Source organism: Scyliorhinus canicula, chromosome 16 (genome assembly GCF_902713615.1).
Source record: "Scyliorhinus canicula chromosome 16, sScyCan1.1, whole genome shotgun sequence".
In the NCBI taxonomy this organism is placed as follows: Eukaryota; Metazoa; Chordata; class Chondrichthyes; order Carcharhiniformes; family Scyliorhinidae; genus Scyliorhinus; species Scyliorhinus canicula.
In genome coordinates this window covers 116,411,651-116,430,928 of record NC_052161.1, presented here as the reverse complement: position 1 = coordinate 116,430,928, position 19,278 = coordinate 116,411,651, and the positions used below count along the sequence as shown (strand labels likewise).

Sequence of the window (19,278 nt, the reverse complement as noted above, 5' to 3'; positions counted from 1 at the left end):
TTGCGGGACAGAGCTGGCAGTCCTGGAAACTCCGCTCAGTGAAGGTGAGGAAGTGAACCCCGCCCCTTGAGGGCGGGCAGCGGCTTAAACCCCGCCCCATGAGGGCAGTGGCGTCCGAGACCCCGCCCCTCGAGGGCGGGCGGGCGGCTGAGACCCCGCCCCTCGAGGGCGAGCGCCGGCTGAAACCCCGCCCCTTGAGGTCGGATCTGCGCGCGCGTCCATGCCAAGTGCAGCGGCACTTCTCGTAGGGTGACGTCGGGCGCGCGGTCACGTGAGTTGTGCTGACCCCGGGAGCGTGCGCGGAACGGCAGGGAGCGAGCGAGGCGGCGAGCGCCTGTCACTGACGGTGAGGATGCGGAGGCCGCGAGCATGGAGACTCTGAAAGTGAAGGATCGGATCCTGGAGAACATCTCGCTGTCAGTGAAGCAGGTGAGAGGCCTGAGCCTGCAGCGCCTCCCCCCCCCCCCCCCGGGCCTGCCGGAGCCGGGCGGCGATGCACCAGTTGACCTGCCTGCGCTGGGTGTTGTTGCTCCCGGCCTGGCAGGGCGGTGCACAGAGCTGGCCTTCCATGTTTATTCTGCTGGATTCCAGCCTTTTCGGGCTCCTGTCGCACGATTCTGCCTCCCCTCCCCCCCGCAATAAACTGCAAACCGGGATAGAACCAGCTCCGTCTTCCACTTGGTGGGGGAAAAGGCTCCACGGTGTGTGGGATTTGATGGGCTGAATGGCCTTTTGTTGTTCCCTCCTGGCTTCTGTGATTACGGTCGGCATAAAAACGGTGCCTCTTTTCTGGTACATTGTCAGAGGTTGGCAAATCCACCGGGGAATCATTAGGAAAACAAACTCTAAAACTCAATTTGCATACAGTCCGTATAGCTTTGACAAAGAGCCATCCAGACTGGAAACGTTAGCTCTGGCCACACACACCCCAACACCATCACTGTGAGAAACCACCACTGTATCCACTGATCTATAACACTTTTTTTTTTTTAATTTAGAGTACCCAATTCATTTTTTTTCCAATTAAGGGGCAATTTAGCGTGTTCAATCCACCTACCCTGCACATCTTTGGGTGGTGGGGGCGAAACCCACGCAGACACGGGGAGAATGTGCAAACTCCACACGGACAGTGACCCAGAGCCAGGATCGAACCTGGGACCTCGGCGCCGTGAGGCAGCAGGGCTAACCCACTGCGCCACCGTGCTGCCCTGATCTATAACACTTAATGTGCCTTAGAAGTAGCACCTTTTGTAATTTCCTTCACATTAGCACCATTTGCCCAAATAAAGGCTTATGCCCACGACAAACATGGGCAGTGGAAGTGGTGCAGACTGTGCAACAAAAACAGAAAATAGTGGACTACAGTAAACTGGGATATTTTGGATGAAAGGCCACCATGATGTTAAAAATTCCTAAGTTAGGTTGGTTTTTATGATGCCCCCCAAGAGAATTGATTTGGATGTTTTAAAGGTTCTCTACCTCTAACCGCCTTTGAGGGGAAAAACTAAGGTTTGATATCTGAATGCCATTGGCCTCCAGCGCTGCCATCATGCAAACAAACCACCACACAAGAAATGGCAAACATCCACCCCCAGATCCAATATCTATGCGGCATGTCCCCCCCCCCCTTGTTTATGATCTATATTCATACCTAAAACATTATTGCTGTCCACTACCCACCCTCGACCACTGCCCAAGGGTAAATGTGATCTGTATAAACCAGTAAGGTACTATGTTCATCCTGGTTTGTGCTGTGCTTAGATGGTTGATGGTCTTAATAGGCAGCAATGCCCAAATTCTGAAGCATGTGTTCTAGCAACATTCCTGCTGAACGCCCCTTGTGCATTTACACAGAAATGCAGTTCCTAGATTGGAATCAGTCTCAGAAATGTTCGAATACAGCAATCAATGTCGCAGATGGAACAAAGGAAGATCTGGAATGGAGGCTGAGTGCACATGTCCTCAAGCAATGTCGGTCATGAGTTGGTTTAGTTTCTGCATCAATGGTTTTCAGAAAAGCAGTCTGTTTCTAAAGGATTGGATTTGTTTATTGTCACGTGTACCAAGGTACAGTGAAAAGTATTTTTCTGCGGGCAGCTCAATGGATCATTAAGCACATGAAAAGAAAAGGAGAAAAAAGAAAATACATAAGAGGGCAACACTGTACACAATGTCACACTTTGAGAGGGACTGGTTTCTGAGCTTTAACAGTTTTAAAGGTCACCTGTCAATCTGCAGATGCATGCAACAGGTGAATGGCCTCCTTGAATACAGGACATGGCATAATTGAACTGTTTTCAAAGTTAACAAATGGCGGTATAATCTGACCTCATTTTGTGTAGAGGCAACCTGTTGTTGCTGGGGTGACACTTGCCAATTTCCACCTCCCAGACCTTGCTGGGAACTAGCTGTGTGTGGCTAGGCCTGTGTATCTACAGATCTACGTGAACTCCATTGCCACAATGTTTCTATGGATTGTAAACCAGAGTGAGAAACATTTATATAATACTCATTCTTAAACAGCGTAGGCATTGGCTCACCATGCGCAACACTACAGGGGATTAGAACTCATTTTAAAAAGCACGTATGTATAGAATGATGGAGGAAAGAATATGTGTTCTAACTTGTACACGCACAACTTTTAAACATAGTTTATTGGTAAATGAGGATAGATTTAGCAGTATAGTGGAAGAAAGGAATTTGAAATTCATAGCAGATTTGTTTGTAGGTTGGCAAGATGAGTATAGGCTTCAATAACACTTGAGAAAGAAGACACAGGTCCTATAAGCACTTGTACAACTAGGTGCAGTAGCACTGGTGACTTCACATTCAACAATTGTGCTATACAGTTTGAATAAACAGTCTTGAATATCTCCTTCCCCTTCTGTATTCCTCTTTGCAAGCATCTATCAGATTTCTGTTTTATGGAATTTATGGACTTTACTGCAATGGTTTCCAAGAATTTCCTGCTCCAGCCCTGCTCTGTGCAACAAACTTAATTTTAACACCCTCATCAGTCCTTTTTGTGATCAACTTAAAATGGCATGCTCTCATTACTGTTCCAGATTAGTAACAATATTAATGTCACAATTTATGTTATCATAATCTTGAAGACCCCTATTGAGTCATCACTTAACATCTGCGCCTCCTCCAGTGTAGAAAAAGATCCAAACTTCTTGGAGTATTAGTCATAGAACATACAGTGCAGAAGGAGGCCATTCGGTCCATCGATTCTGCACTGACCCACTTAAACCCTCACTTCCACCCTATCCCCGTAATCCAATTACCCCATCTAACCTTTTTGGTCACTAAGGGCAATTTAGCATGGCCAATCCACGTAACCCGCACATCTTTGGACTGTGGGAGGAAACCGGAGCACCCGGAGGAAGCCCATGCGGACACATTCAGAACGTGCAGACTCCGCACAGACAGTGACCCAGCAGGGAATCGAACCTGGGGCCCTGGCGCTGTGAAGCCACAGTGCTATCCACTTGTGCTACCATGCTACCCTACAGGGGATTAGAACTAATTTAAAAAAGCATAAAGCATATTTCTTCACAACTGTAGTCCCTTATCTATTATAACATTCAGTTGAATCAATTGCATCATTTCCATTCCTTTAAATAGAGTATCAATATTATATAATATTTCCAACTGTACTCTGCCATATAATTTTGCCTTGGTCCAAATCCTTTCAGGTTTTTATAACCTTAAGCTACTTACTTGCACTGTCTCCGTTTTAATGGTTTGTGTATCTACACTCCAAGGCCTGTATTCCATTTAAAGACTTTTATTTAAGATGTATTTTATTTACTATTTTTCTTCTCACTGCAAAGTGATTTATTTTCTCGACACTGAATTGTACCTGTCAAAAGCTAAACTACCCTTTGAGGAGTCTATAGCACCATCGTTGTGGAATGCTCTCCATCAACATCTTGGAGGTCACCATTGGCTACATAGCTGGACCAACTGCATCGACATTAGTTACCAGAGTAGAGTAGAGTAGAGGCGGTATGCTGTGGCAAGTGGCTCATCTCCTAACTCCTCCAGGTCTATCTGACCTCGTCAAGCTTAAGTCCACAAGGTGATTAGATTTGCCCATTTGCCCAGATACAGATTACCTTCGGGTACAGAGCAGCAATATTCAAGAAGTAGACCCTATCCAGGACATGGCCATTTGATTGGTGCCCATGAATTCATTTACATTTCATCCTCCACCTGCACACTGATTACAGTGTAAGATCTCACTAAAGGTTACTTCAGCTGCAGCTTCCTCTCTTTTAGCCTCTAGCACTACGAAGGACAATGTCATGGGAATATCATCACCTTCACATCTCCCTCGAACATTGTAATTTGGAGACACAATTACATATTAACTGGTTTAAATTTTCTGTCCATTTTTGAGTTGAATGATGGATTATGTAGGTACGTTATAGGCATATACTCTCTTTGCCTGATTTTCCCTATGTTTACTTGACTCGGGTTCTCAAGCGTTGGAGAGTCTAACCCAGTAACTTGAGGGAGTGGGACATCTGTAGATATCCATAGAATCCCTACAGTGAAGAAGGACGACCCTGTGAAAGAAGGACCCTGCCTAGGCCCACTCACCCACTTTATCTCTGTAATCCCATTGCCCCCATAGGGCAATTTAGCATGGCCAATCCACCTAACCTATACATCTTTGGACTGTGGGAGGAAACCAGAGCACCCGGAGGAAGCCCACGCAGGCACGGGGAGAATGTGCAACTCCATTTAGGGAGTAGCCCAAGGTTCGAATCGAACCCGGGATCCCTGGCGCTGTGAGGCAGCAGTGCTAACCACTGTGCCACCTTGCCAAAGAGATGTGCAGTAGTGTTTGTGAACCTTTCCTGGAAACACGGAAACATTAGAATTGTTCTTGAGCATAACCAGAGCTCGTTAATTGTGAAATAAAAATAGACAGTGCTGGAAGCATACAGCAGCTCTGGTGGAATGTGAACAGGGGGAAAATAAGTCATGTCAACAGACCTGTTCTGTTTAGGTACTGACAAACCTGCTCTGCATTTCCAGTGTTTTCTGTTCTAATTCTGAAATTCTAGCAGTTTTGTGCTGATAACCTTGTAGACACTAGAGTGAGAAGCATTAGAGGAAAAACAATTTTTCCACCTCTGCTTGACTAGTTGTGTATTTAATTGGCAGGTAACTGCAGTAGATATTAATGATAATATACTGGACAGCCTCTCTGTTGTGTGGTATTGTTTGAATGTCAGTTCAGTGTTTTAATCGGTTTCTTTTTTAGATTACAGATCTTTTCTTTCTATTTAGTGAATTGATAGAAAACTACACCGAGGGAGCTGAGTAATAATGCCTGGAAAGTACTTTAACAGTTTCTGTGGCTTCTACCATTTCTCTTCCCTTTCATGTGCAAAATCTGGGGGAAATTACATTTGGGGCGTGATTCTCTGGCCGCGTTATGCTCAAGCGATAACAAAACACGGCTGGAGAATCCCGGGAGAGGCCTCCAGTGGACCTCCCAACGGCCTCTGTGCCTCGTGAGATTCAATGGAGTCGGAACTCCGCCCCAAATGGGTGTGACCAAACGCCACTCGTGGAAGTAAGTCGTAAATCTATTTGCGACCTCCCTGCCTGGGATCCACCACCCTCCCTTGATTCTCTGGCCTCCCCAGGAAGGCTACAGCTGGGCGCCGATCAGTGCTGGTCCGCACAAACGTGGACCAGGTGGAACAGCACCCGGGGAGGTCTCTCGGGCCATCGGAGACCACTGGGTGGTCAGGGTAAGTGCAGGGTGGCCTCCTCGCCCTCCCTCTGGAACGTGAGCACCTTGGCACTGCCACCCTGGCACTGCCAAGCCTGCAGGAGCATTGCCTGGGTGCCAGGGTGGCAGTGCAAGGGTGCCTAAGTGCCAGGGTGGTACTGCCGAAGGTCAAGTGGTGGGTGGGGGCATGCCCATGAAGTGGCGGTGGGGGGGGGATTGAAGGCTGGGAGTGCAGGGCAGGTATGTAGGGGCCTCCGGGTGGTTGGGGGAGATGATGGGTAGGGGCACTAGAAGGGAGAGGTGCTGTAAGGGGATTTGGGGAAGGGGGGGGAGCCTGAAGAGGGGGGCCCCCAGGAACCCCATAGTGGGGTGTCCTCACCTGGGGCATACGGAGCAGTGTCCATGTGTGTGGAGGGTGACATTACCCATGGATGGGGGGTGTGGCGGACTCACAAGCTCACTTAGAGATCGGGGCACCCTTTCAAAATAGCAGCCCGATCTCTGACTTCAGTTCAGAAAATTCTAAGAGTGGGCTAAACCAGTGAGAAACTCCCCAGGGCCCAAAAAAGTGATTTAAGTGTCATTGAATAGTGGTGGGGAACTCCCTGAAAAACCGGCACAAATTAGCTTCAACATTATTTGGGAGAATCGCGCCCTAGGTGTTTTCTGCAAAAAGAAGTGTGTAGAAATACAGGGTTTCTCAGAAGTAGGAATGGGTAATGGGAGAAGTACCATATAAAGTATGACTCCAGAGAATGACATTAGAATCATTCACCAGTACCTGCTGTGGTTCTGATCTGACATTAAGTTCAGCAATGTTGAGTATCGAAGGCTGTAAAGTATCTAATTGAAAGATGAGGTGCTTCTCAAGCTTACGTCGAGCTTCAGTTGGAATTGTGTAGAAAGCTGAGGTCAGAGTGGAGGGAGAATGAAACTGACCAGCGACCAGAAGTTCCGGGCCATGTCTGCAGCAGATAAATCAGGTACTCTGCAAACTGATCACCCACCCAGTCTACTCTTTGGTTTCCCCAAAGTAGAGGTCACTGCTTTTATGAGCAGCATGTGTGGCCTCTTAAATTGAAAGATGTACAAGTCAATCACATTTTCATCTTGCAGATAGTGTTTGGGACCCTGGATAGTGAGTAGGGCATGTGCTCTATCCCTTGCATCGGAAGGTATGGGGACATTGGGTGATTGAAGAATGAACCAGGGTTTGTTCTCCACAGATGCTGCCTGACTTAATGATAATATTTATTGTCACAAGTAGGCTCCCTTTAATACTGCAATGAGGGCAGCACGGTGGCGCAGTGGTTAGCACAGCTGCCTCACGGCACCGAGGTCCCAGGTTCGATCCTGGCTCTGGGCCACTGTCCGTGTGGAGTTTGCACATTCTCCCCTTGTTTGCATGGGTTTCGCCCCCACAACCTAAAGATGTGCAGGGTAGGTGGATTGGCCACGCTAAATTGCCCCTTAATTGGAAAGAATGAATTGGGGACTCTAAATTTATTTATTTTTAAACACTGCAATGAAGTTACTGTGAAAATCCCCTAGTCATCACATTCCGGCGCCTGTTTGGGAGGGGGAGGGAGACTGAGGGAGAATTCAGAATATCGAAATTACCCAAGAGCACATCTTTCGGGACTTGTGGGAGGAAACCAGAGCACCCGAAGGCAACTCACGGCCGTTTGAAATCTAGCCACATGAAACCTCTACAAGACTCAACAGCGTTTTTCATTCATTTTTTTTTCACAAAGTTAATTATTTCTTGGAAACTCCTACTCATCTTGTTTCGGGAAAAGCTTATAGTGATTTGAATCTGAAACAAAATCAAAACATGTTGGAAATGTGCAGAAGTGTAACATTTTTAAAAAAAAATTCTAGTGCAGCTCATTATTAAGAGTAGGTCTGTATTTGTATCATCTGTTTTGATAAACTTCTGATTAATGCCCCTCACAAAAATATAATTTCTACATTATACATGTCAGAAAGGAAAATTAATTAATTGGTTAGACGTTCTGAGGTTGTGAAAGGCACAAGTCTTCACTTTTGCTTGCTTGCTTTTCTCTTTTTTTTTCCTCGAGTAGGGAGTACAGATGGGAATTCTATTTTTCATCCTCAGCTGCTTTGAGAAGGAAGAGAATAGAACATTTTGTCACTGCATTAGATGCCCTATCCTCATACAGCTGAGGATGTTCTTTCCCAACATGGTGGAGAGCTGTTTGCATTTGTTGTGCAAAACTGTGTAAATGTTTCAAAATCTGTTCACATACTGTAATTTTGTTCCCCTGTTTGGGTTCCTTGACCATTGCGTGTTGGGTTGTGGTTGAAGGATGGCTTGTGACCGAGCATGTAAGGAGTTTTTGCCAGTGTCAGCCTTTCCTTATGTTGGTTAGCTACCCAACGTTAGCTCAGAGCTGAGATCAGCAGCTCTCTAACTGGGGAGGAGTGACGTGTCCTTCACAATGTCACTTGTTCTTCTGTTGTGGCAGATTTATATCCAGGAACACTATCACGTGCCCTTGTTCAATGCAGACAGTATACCTCTCATCAGTGCAGGCAGGTTAGAGGGTGTTTCTCTTTTGAGACTATTCAGAAAGTCGTTTTATTTGATGTCGGGCCACCAATCGAGCACAGGATATAACAAGTATAAGACTCCTGCTGGAAACCTAGCCTCTGTGCAGCTTCAAAGAACAAAACCTGATTCAAGTTCTCTGAACACTTCAAATTGTATTCCCCCACTCCTTTGGAGGTTCCTTGAATGGATTTTACATTCCTTTGAAAGTGGCAGGCGTGCTTAAGTGCTCCTGCAGTGATCTCCTTGTCCTGAGGACTGCTGCAGATCCCTTTGTTCGCAGAGAGAATTGTGACACTCATGGGGATCTTAGTCACTAACCAGTTCCCTCTTAAATGCTGATGAAATTGTTACAGTTTGAAACATCTGATACTGCTGCAAAGCCTCAGATCATTGGCTGTGATCTGTGCAATCATAATTTTTTTTAAACCTTTATTTTAACATGAATCGGGTAGTGCCCACTTAAATGGTGAAGAGTCAAGCAGGCCTCTCTACACAATGTTCCGTTGGTGCAGTAACAGATGTGACAAACCATTGTTATCACATCAGTGCACTGCCTTGGGAAAGAAGTCTGAGAACAATCCAATGTGAATTCTGATTCCCAACATTCCTGTCTTTGACCGTGTGTTTAATCTGTTATACTTTCAAATGGAGAATTGAGGAAAGCTGACTTACATAAAATAGCCTAGCAAGAAGATTGAGACTTGCCACGATGCTGCTCTGAGGTTTGGACTTGCCTCTGTTAGAATCATGGAGAAACCCAGGAGATAATGAGGAACAATCCCAGAGTTTAGTGAATTAGTTGTCATTATGTAATTGTCATGTGATTGGCAGTGTTTTGGAAGGGGCAGTGAAGGGGTCCTCCCTTTTTAATATCGGGGATCTGGGGTGGAGGATGTTGCATGTAATAATACCATACAACTGTAGGATGCGTCAGTTCATGGACTCCCATGGTACCTGTCCTTTTTGCAGTCTTGTGGAATCTGTGGGCCTCCTCTATATAGGTTGCAACAGACTGCACTCCATTTTCAAGTTATTTGATAAACTTTTTGTTGCAGTTTTGTTTGCACTTTAGCACCACGTTCCTGATCGACAGGCATCCGGTATGGAGAGGGATGAGGAACGAGGAGGATCGCCTCGTGAACCTGCTCCTGAGCCTGGTCAGACTTGCCACCAACAGGTCCAGGCAGCGGGCATTCGAGGGGGTCGTCCACCCGACTGTCTGCCCCTTTACCGTGGCTACATTCGTTGCCGGGTGTCCCTGGAGACGGGGTATTCAGTGTCCATGAGCACCCTTGAGACCTTCTGTGCTCGTCAGGCAGGGTGCCTTATTGACCCCATTAATCACATTTTGGTTTGGTGTTTTAAGTCTCATTGGTGATTCATTTTTGTTTAAGGCACTGGGTCCCTTTAATTTGTCCCTTAGTTTATTTGATTTAGTTTACTTGTTTATTTATGTTAATTAAATAGTCAGAAGGGACAGTGAAGCATGTACCACTTGCCTCTGCTGGGCAAAATAATGTGATTCAGATACATTTGTGCCCGACAGAATATTGCACAGAAGTATGTATGTTAGATATTGTAGCACGGGTGGGCGGCATGGTGGCACGGTGGTTAGCACTGCTGACTCGTGGCGCCGAGAACCCGGGTTTGATCCCAGCCCTCGGTCACTGCCCATGTGGAGTCTGCACATTCTCCCTGTGTCTGCGTGGTCTCACCACCACAACCCAAATATGTGCAGGGTAAGTGAATTGGCCATTCTAAATTGCCCCTTAATTGGGGAAAAAATGAATTGGATACTCTTAAAAAAAAATTTTTAATATTGTAGTGCGAGATTATAGTGGCAAATAATTATAGTGGCAAATTAAGGTGATTTGGAATCCATAGCGGCTTTACACAGAAATTGCCAGAGTAAATGGGGTATGCATTAGAAACAGATGGATGGTCAAGGCCCATATAATTTATTTTCTATTAGCCTGATAAATTATTGAGTTAACTAATTTGAACAATCAATCTCTAGTAATGAGCTCAGTGGTTTGCAAACTGGGGTCCACAGACACTGAAGGCTCATATAGACTCTCCAGAATGTCTATGACACAGAGCCAGCTTTGTAGGTGGGCGACTACCCATCGCGCCATGATTGAGAGTGATCAATTGAGCAGTAGCCGGAGGACATGTTACCCCACCACTCTGCTCATCTCCATCAACACACTGTGCACCTGTTACCCTCGGGTTTTACCTGCTCCTGCCAAGAATAGACACTCTGCAGTGAGAACCAGGGACACCCATATCAATATGTGTAAGTATATAGCCTGTTTTCTAAAAAGCATTATTAAAACACTATACATGCAACACTTCTATACTAAGAACATTCTGTCATATTACTTAAATGCAGAGAAAGGTCTGTGATTAATAACCAATTTGAAAAAGTGTCCTTGACCAAAAAACGTTTGAGAACCACTGAATTAGTCTGTAATAAACTCAGACATACCATGAAGAAAATTGAGTAGTGGAAAGCTTTGGAAATCATAGGTCAAAAGCCACCTGTTTTTCCAAACAAGTCCCATGTCATTATCAAATTTCCCATGTAATGGTATTTCCATATTATTTCCTGTAAGAAATCCTATCTAATTTGAATGAATCAATACGAACTGCTTACACCATCTCCCAGGATCTTTACTAATTGATTGACTGCTCGCTCAATGAAATAATGTTTCCTTCGATTTGTTTTGAATCCACCTACTCCATTTCAAGAACAGGCTGCATCCTCTGGCTCTACTATTCTGGACAAGGTGAAACAGCTCCTTGGGATCATCATTATCGATTCCCTTTTTTGGAATCACAAGAACAACAATGGTATCACCTCTCAGCCTTCTCTCCCAGTGAAAACATGAGCAATTTAAATAATCTCTCATCGTAATCCAATCTCTCCATTCCTTTTCACCACTCTAATTGCTCTTCTCTGTATTCCAGTAACTGCAATATTCTCCTTGTACTGCAGTGACAAGAAATGTAGCCACAATTCTGAGTGCAGTTTCATTAATGATTTAAAAGGCAAGAGGATTACCTCAGTATTTTGGTTTAATACTGACCTTTACTCACTACCACCCAGCATTGTTGTAACAGAACCATCTAGTCATTCAGGTCCTTTATTTTTTTCTGTGCACGTTGTATTCTTTTCATTTATATAGTAAGCATTTTGCATTTGTCTTTATTAAATTTCATCTGTCACTCTGTCGAATTCCCAAGTAAATTCAGTGATGTGTGCGCCTGGGGAGGAAACTCTATTATTCTACTGTATTACTCTACTGTATTACAATAATACTGGATTCACACAATCCTTCACAGGGTTATTTAACTTTTGAGCCCACACCGAGTTGGTATAGAAAAAGAAAACCTTCACACTTTGCTACTATGTACAGCTCCAGTAGTTCCCTCCTGGGTCTTCTCTAGTCTGTGCCTAACTCTCCGACTCTATTTGAACAAAGTCAAGTGAACATCTTTAAGGGTCCCTGCCCCCTTATCGGGGGGGGGGCTAATATTCTGCAAGCTCCACGAGGTAGTGAATCATCCCTACCCTGTAAGACCCGTGTGGGTTATAACACTAACCTACAGGCTTCTTTGTCTGCAGTTATTCTTCCATTCCTCAGTGTTTAGGCACTTCAGCTGGATAACACAGGAAGATTCTCTGCTGCTGTGGGAGAAGATCAAAGTGGTCCAAGTTGGAATTTAGTTCAGTTAGTCTGTCATAGCTGGTTAGCCTCCAGTTTACAAAGAAAGTGATTAGTGCTCTTGGAATGGATCTGTTAGCTCATCCTCCTCAATGATTATTTCTGAGAACCTCCTACACAAGGTCCCTTGAAGAACCTGCTACACCGTCAAGCTTAGTTAAAAGGTACAGCTGAACAATGCGATTTAGCCTACTGCATGGCGCTGGTATTTGGTTGCATGATAATTATCATGCACATGCTAATTACCAGGGATGCTGTTAACCCCCACTGTTTTGGTATTAACGCACAGTATAATAGTGAGGAGGCTGTGATAAATATATAAATAAGCCATATTTGCAACACTTAATTCACCGCTCCAAACAAATAACACGCCTGATATTTCATAACTAGGGAGGCAACTGCTAAATAAACAGCTAATTGTGCAAATTGCTGGATAAAACCAGCAGGGTTCTGGTCATCAGTGCCACATACCACACTGGGTATTATCAAGGTTTAGAGCTTGGTATTAGGGAGTTTCCCTAGCATCATAGACCAGCTAGTTATTCAGTAATTGTGTATAACATGGCAAATATTTGCCTGTAATATCTGTTGTGGAAGGGCAGCACGATGGCACAGTGGTTAGCATTGCTGCCTACGGCACTGAGGACCCGGGTTCGAATCCCGGCTCTGGGTCACTGTCCGTGAGGAGTTTGCACATTCTCCCCGTGTCTGCGTGGGTTTCACCCCCACAACCCAAAAGATGTGCAGGATAGGTGGATTGGCCACGCTAAAAATTGCCCCTTAATTGGAAAAAATAATTGGGTACTCTAAATTTATAAAAAATAAAAAATATCTGTTGTGGAATTCATTGTCTCTTGTGGTAGTTAAGTATTGTGATGGTGTAAGTGGTGTAAGGCCTGAGCAGCTCATCTTTTAGCCATGAAGTTCTGGAAGTCTTCAGTATTTTAACCTTTCTTTTATCCCATCCTTAAAGTTACAAAGCCAATGCGCAGAGTAGACAGGACAAACCTTTAATCCATCTCATTGCTTGCTCCAAAAAACAATTCAAATTAATTCATGGTCACCACAAGAGAGACATACAACATCTAAGCTGACAAGAAAAGGCATTGCACCTCCTCTTGGGCTTGATCTGACGCTTGATCTTAGCCAAATGGCTGAGAAGCGATGTCTTTAGTATTTTTAATCTGATGCCAACTTATAACTGATAGGATCTTGCTTTAGAGGTTGGAGGAAGTTAACAAGCACACAGCTAACTGCAGCATTCTGTGTTATCTTGATTTTACAGTAGCAGTTTGGTTAGAAATAAGGAAATAAGCAAACCTGAGAGATTGGAGCCAAAAGAAGGATGATGTTAAATTTTCTTTGAGACTTTTGCACTGTGTGTAAAATGGGAACCGTGACACTCCCAGGCAGTGCAAAACGAGATCCCAGAGGGTATATGAGATCATTCAATTTCTCTTCATCTGGAGTTAGACGTGTGTTCCTATGGATACTGCTCTTAGAAACCTTTTTATTTTTGCATTTTATACTTGCTGACTTGTAACCATGTAGTGGTTGAGAGTACTGCTGCCTCGCGGCACTGCTGCCTCGCGGCACTGCTGCCTCGCGGCACTGCTGCCTCGCGGCACTGCTGCCTCGCGGCACTGCTGCCTCGCGGCACTGCTGCCTCACGGCACCGAGGACCCGGGTTCGATCCCGGCTCCGGGTCACTGTCCGTGTGGAGCTTGCACATTCTCCCCGTGTCTTCGTGGGTCTTACCCCCACTCCCCAAAGATGTGCAGGATAGGTGGATTGTTCACGCTAAATTGCCCCTTAATTGGGGAAAAAAGAATTGGGCACTTCAAATTTATTGTAAAAATTTTTTTTTAATAATCTAGTTCACTCATGTCCATCTTTTGAGGTGAAATGAGTTTGGAGTTTTACTCCCCTACATGAAGATAAAGCTGCCAGATTTTGCTGAACCAGAAGTCGGGAAGATTTGTTGGATCTTGTATGGTCACAAGTCAGTGTGGTATTATATCTGTGGGAGTACAGTTGTTGCAGTTGAAAGACATGTCCCTTTGTGCCATGGTCGCATTCGCATTTGTCCCAGAAAGGTTTGGTATGTAATGTCCTCATTAGTTGGTACATCGAGCCAATTACACTGATTAGTTTGTAATGACTATTGTGTGCATGCGCTTCCCCTTCATTGCTTGATCATTGGGGGAACCAAAAGTGATTTTCTTTGAAGTCAGCTTTGGGACTATGCCCCTAAATATCAACGGTCCTACAATTAATCCCCATTTCAAACGTTCTCTACTGTTGGAGTAGATAGTTATCTTGTTTTGAGTAATCGTGGAAAGGATGACTCTCCCAAGTATTCCAGAGTTGTGTAAAGAGTGGTTGTTTTCTTTCTTCCCCACCCTAGATTCAGGGTTACTTTGCTGCCTGTGAGGAGGAGACACCAGCGATTCGAAACCATGACAAGGTACTGCAGAGGCTGTGTGAGCATCTGGACCATGCCCTTCTTTATGGGTAAGAGCAAAACTTGTATCTCACAATCATGCCAGTGCCTGACATCTAGTGAACTATTTTTTGGTCTTCTGTCACTGTTGCTTGTTGATTTGTGTTGTGTTTTAAGCTTTGAACACGAGAAATTGGACTAATGTCCAAGGCAATTTCCATAAGCAAGCCCATACACCCTGTAAATGAGAACGTGACTCCACATTTTGGTAACCTTCAAATGTTAAACCTGGATCAGTGTCCATATTGCCAGTTAAGTTCTGTCTACAGGTCAGACAATCTTCATGTGCCACTTCCACATAGACTTGAGTACAATGATACAGAAAGAGAACTAGCAAAGTATCCTAGATATACTTTCCTTCCCTTCTGAGGTTCAGCCAGTATCTCAGCAGGTTATTGGACATCTTCTTGTTTATTGAAAGACTTTTGCTTGACTACTTTCAGAACTAAGCATGTTCGTGTTGCATTAAAATCGCTAGCCTAATTTTTAAAAACAATTCCAATTAAGGGGCAATTTAGTGTGGCCAATCCTCTACCCTGCACATCTTTGGATTGTGGGGGTGAGACCCATGCAGACACGGGGAGAATGTGCAAACTCCACAAAGGACATTAACCCGGGTCCTCAGCCCCGTGAGGCAGCAGTGCTAACCACTGTGCCACTGCCGCCCCCATCTTGGAATACTTAAGGGCATTGAAATCATCATGCCTGATTTGGCTCCAGGAGTGAATATACTGACTGAATGCAATGTGCAGGCCTTTTTAAATGTAATTAATATTGGGAGTTTTTTTTTTTAAACCTCAAAATTTCAGCAACGGAAGATAAATTTTAAGGCAAAATGTGCTGTTGGATCCATGCCCCCAAATTAAAAAATATATATTTTTATTAGCCATATTTTCATCATTTGCAACATACAAAACATAGACAAAAGCAAAACAACCCTAACAATATAGCCCTCAACAATCAACGGCAACTAACTCCCAAAAGTGCATAATAAACAAAGCCCTAGAATTGTAGAACCCCACTTCGCCCCTCCTCAGCCCAAACTTCACCTTCTCCAGGGTCAAAAACTGCAGTAGAGGGCAGCACGGTGGTGCAGTGATTAGCACTGCAGTCTTACAGCGCCAAGGTCCCAGGTTCGAATCCCGGTCCTGGGTCACTGACTGTGTGGAGATTGCACATTCTCCCCATGTCTGCGTGGGTTTCACCCCCACAACTCAAATATGTGCAAGTTAGGTGGATTGGCCATGCTAAACTTGCCCCTTAATTGGGAAAAAAAAAATTGGGTACTCTAAATGTAAAAGAAATACCAGATCATCAGCATATAAGGGTACCCAATGCTCTCTTTCTCCCCCCCCCCCCCTCCCCCCCCCCCCCCCCCCCCCCCCCCCCCAATTTCACAACCCTGAGTCCTTAATGCAGTGACCATTGCACTCTATAGCCAGTGCAAACAGCAGGGGGGATATAGGGCTCCCCGACCTCGTACCCTGGTGCAGAGATAAGTACCCCATATTCATATTATTAGTGAAAATGCTTGCCATCAGCTCCTCGTACAACCGAAAGTCACTGGCATTGACAATTGGGATGCGGTCGCTGATGGCCGTGACCTCTAGAAGCTGACTTTCAGAAGGGCATTTCAAAGGGTGAGCAGAAACATGAAACTCAGCTGGCTGAAGAGAGGAGGCCAGAGAAAATAGAGACCAGTGAAGAGTTCACCTCTGCCGCTGTCGTCCTCTTCAACAAATGAGGCAGAGAGTACCACGCCAGATAGGGGCTCCTGAACTCCACCAAGCGATGCTTAACATAGTCGACCACCACAAGTGCAAACTTGTGAGATAGAAGGCTGTCACCACCAGCAATGCTGTAGGGCAGTGCTTCCCAAAGTGTGGTACGAGTACCGGTGCCGGTACTCGAGCCATCGTCTGCCGGTACTTGGCGTGTTTCCAGAAAAGAAAGAGACAGTAATCCTAGATTGGCTTGTTTTGCTTACCGGTCCCTGGCACATTGAAAAAAAAAACTGCCGGTACACCACATCAGATAGTTTGAGATGCACTGCTGTAGGGGGCAGTGTGTAACCTTCAACTTGCATTTCAGAAGTGAACCCAAAGATGTTTAAGGAGTTTCAGCATTGGATGAGATGTGAAGATTTTGGATGCCAAATTAAGATTCCCATGCAATCATGTCGGGCCTCTTTCTTGTAAGACAAATTTCAAACACAGAAACCATCTCTTCAATAAATGCAATTTCCAACAGAACTATTAACTCCAAAAAGGATCTGTGGCTGCCGTATGCAATTCTAGCCCAGGTTAAATTCTCCTGTATAAATTAAAGCAGGACTGCAAAGGGTAGGAATGCTGACAGCATTATAATAAAGTTAAAATTTCAAGTCAATTTTGCAGGAATGAACTGGTAACAAACAACGGTGTCAAATCCCAATTTTTTTATTGAAAAATGTTTTTGTTAAAATTTTCAACATTTTAACAATGCACCAACCCCCTCCAGCAACCAGGTCTCCAAGATGTAAAACAAACCAGCCCTATCTCTGGTGGAACTCCTCATCCACCCTTCTCAGAGCAAATTTCACCGTCTCCAAATATAGGGGGCGCGATTCTCTGCTCCCCACGCCGGGTGGGAGAATCGCAGGAGGGCCGGGCGAATCATGACACGCCGCCCTGGCACCCCCCGCGATTCTCCCAATCCTCCGCTCCCCCCCCCCCCCCCAAAATGGCGTGTCGCGTTTTGCGACAGGCCGCTCGGAGAATTGCCGCTCGCCGTTTATCACGGCGACTGGCGATTCTCCGGCCCGGATAGGCCGAGCGGCCTGACGAACCCGACCGGTTCATGCCGGTGTCAACCACCCCTGGTCGCTGCTGGCATGAACGTTGCGCGACAGGTAAGTGTGGGGCCTGTGGGGGACGGAGGGAGGATCGAGCACCACGGGCATGCTCATCAGATGTCTGGCCCGCGATCGGTGCCCACCGATCGTCGGGCCGGCGTCTGTAAACGACACACTCTTTTCCCTCCGCTACCCCACAAGACATGGCGGCTTGATCTTGCGGGGCAGCGGAGGGGAAGACGGCAACCACGCATGCGCGGGTTGGAGCCGGCCAACCTGCGCATGCGCAGCTGACGTCACTTAGGCGCCGCCGGCCGCGTCATTCTCGGCGCGCCGCTTTGACGCAAGCGTCAAGGCCCGGCGCCCGATATTCGCGCAACGCCGCTCTTAGCCCCCCGGGGTGTGGAGAATAGGGGGCGAGGAGCGGCCTCCGATGCCGGAGTGAAACACTCCGGGTTTCACTCCGGCGTCGGCTGTTTTTCTCCGTTTCGGAGAATCGCACCCAGGAACTCACATAGGGCTGGTTTAGCACAGGGCTAAATCGTTGGCTTTGAAAGCAGACCAAGGCAGGCCAGCAGCATGGGTTCAATTCCCGTACCAGCCTCCCCGAACAGGCGCCGGAATGTGGCGACTGGGGCTTTTCACAGTAACTTCATTTGAAGCCTACTTGTGACAATAAGCAATTTTCATTTCATTTCATTTCAGTAGATCCCGTAGCCACGCCGGGGCACTGGGGGGAGAACCTGACTTCCACTCCAACAGAACCTGCCTGCACTCAATGAGGCGAAGGCTAAAACGTCTGTCTCCGCTCCTGTCTGCAGCTCCGGCAGGTCTGACACTCCAAATATGGCCTCCAGGGGGCCTGGCTGCAATTCCACGTGCAGAACCTCAGACATGGTGCTGAAAAATGACCCCAATATTTCTCCAAGGTTGAGCAGGAACAGAACATATGGACGTGATTGGCTGGGCCCCTACCTCACCACTCGCAACTATCCTCCACCCCCTCAAACAGCCGGCTCAACCTCGCCTTCGTTAAGTGGACCCTATACACAATGTTTAGCTGAATCAACTCCAACCTTGCTCACCAGGTCAAGGCATTGATCCTTCACAGAACTTCGCAACATAATCCTTCTTCCAGCCCCATCCCAAACTCTTCCTCCCACTTGGCCTTAATCCCTTCTATGGACTCTTTATCCTCCCCCATAATCCTGAAACGATTCAACTCTGCAATCTCCCTACCTACATCACCTCCTCTATCAACGCCACTGGGAAACTCGGGGAAACCTTTATTGCGTAATTCTGCACCTTCATGTACCTAAACCCCTCCTCGCGCTGCAGCCCATACTTCACCCCCAACTCCTCCAAACTTGCGAATCCCCTCCAGAAACAAATCCTTCATCTCTTTTACCCCTTTCGTCTCCCATCCCACAGCCTCGCATCCAGCCTCCCTTGCTCGAACCCGTGATTCTCTCTTATCAGCATCACCCTTGACCCTGCCCTCAACTTGAAGTGCTGTCGAAATTGCCCCCAAATCTTCAGCGTGGCTACCACTACATGATTACCGGAATAAGTCCCCGGGGCGAATGTCAGTGGTACTATTGCCACGCCCGCAACCCCGCCCCTTTACAAGAACCCGCCTCCATCCACACCCACAAAGCCTCCGTCTCCTTACTCCAGCCCCGCACCTTCTCTGCATTCGCCGACCAGTAATAGTGCAACAAGTTCAGAAAGAAGGGCCAAGAAAGAATCCCCAATATTAACAGCAAAATGTGAATTCAAACATGAAACTGATCTGTCTTGAGGAAGTCTCGAATCAACAGCTTGTGTACAAAGTACAATGCTTAAAAGTACAGTGACTAAAGTGCAGGTATCTTCAATTCTTCT

General features: G+C 46.1%; 1 protein-coding gene across 4 annotated transcripts in view; it reads left to right on the top strand.

The window, feature by feature from the left end:
• The first annotated feature begins 294 nt into the window (after nucleotides 1–294).
• plekhm2 (pleckstrin homology domain containing, family M (with RUN domain) member 2) overlaps nucleotides 295–19,278 on the top strand; it is a 73,552-nt gene continuing 54,568 nt past the window's right edge. For all 4 annotated transcript variants that reach the window (XM_038821645.1, XM_038821642.1, XM_038821644.1 and 1 more), the window contains exons 1-2: nucleotides 295–429; nucleotides 14,466–14,572. In XM_038821645.1, coding sequence (XP_038677573.1) covers nucleotides 370–429; nucleotides 14,466–14,572 — 167 coding nt within the window. In that variant the 5' untranslated portion in view covers nucleotides 295–369. The remainder of the gene's footprint in view (nucleotides 430–14,465; nucleotides 14,573–19,278) is intronic.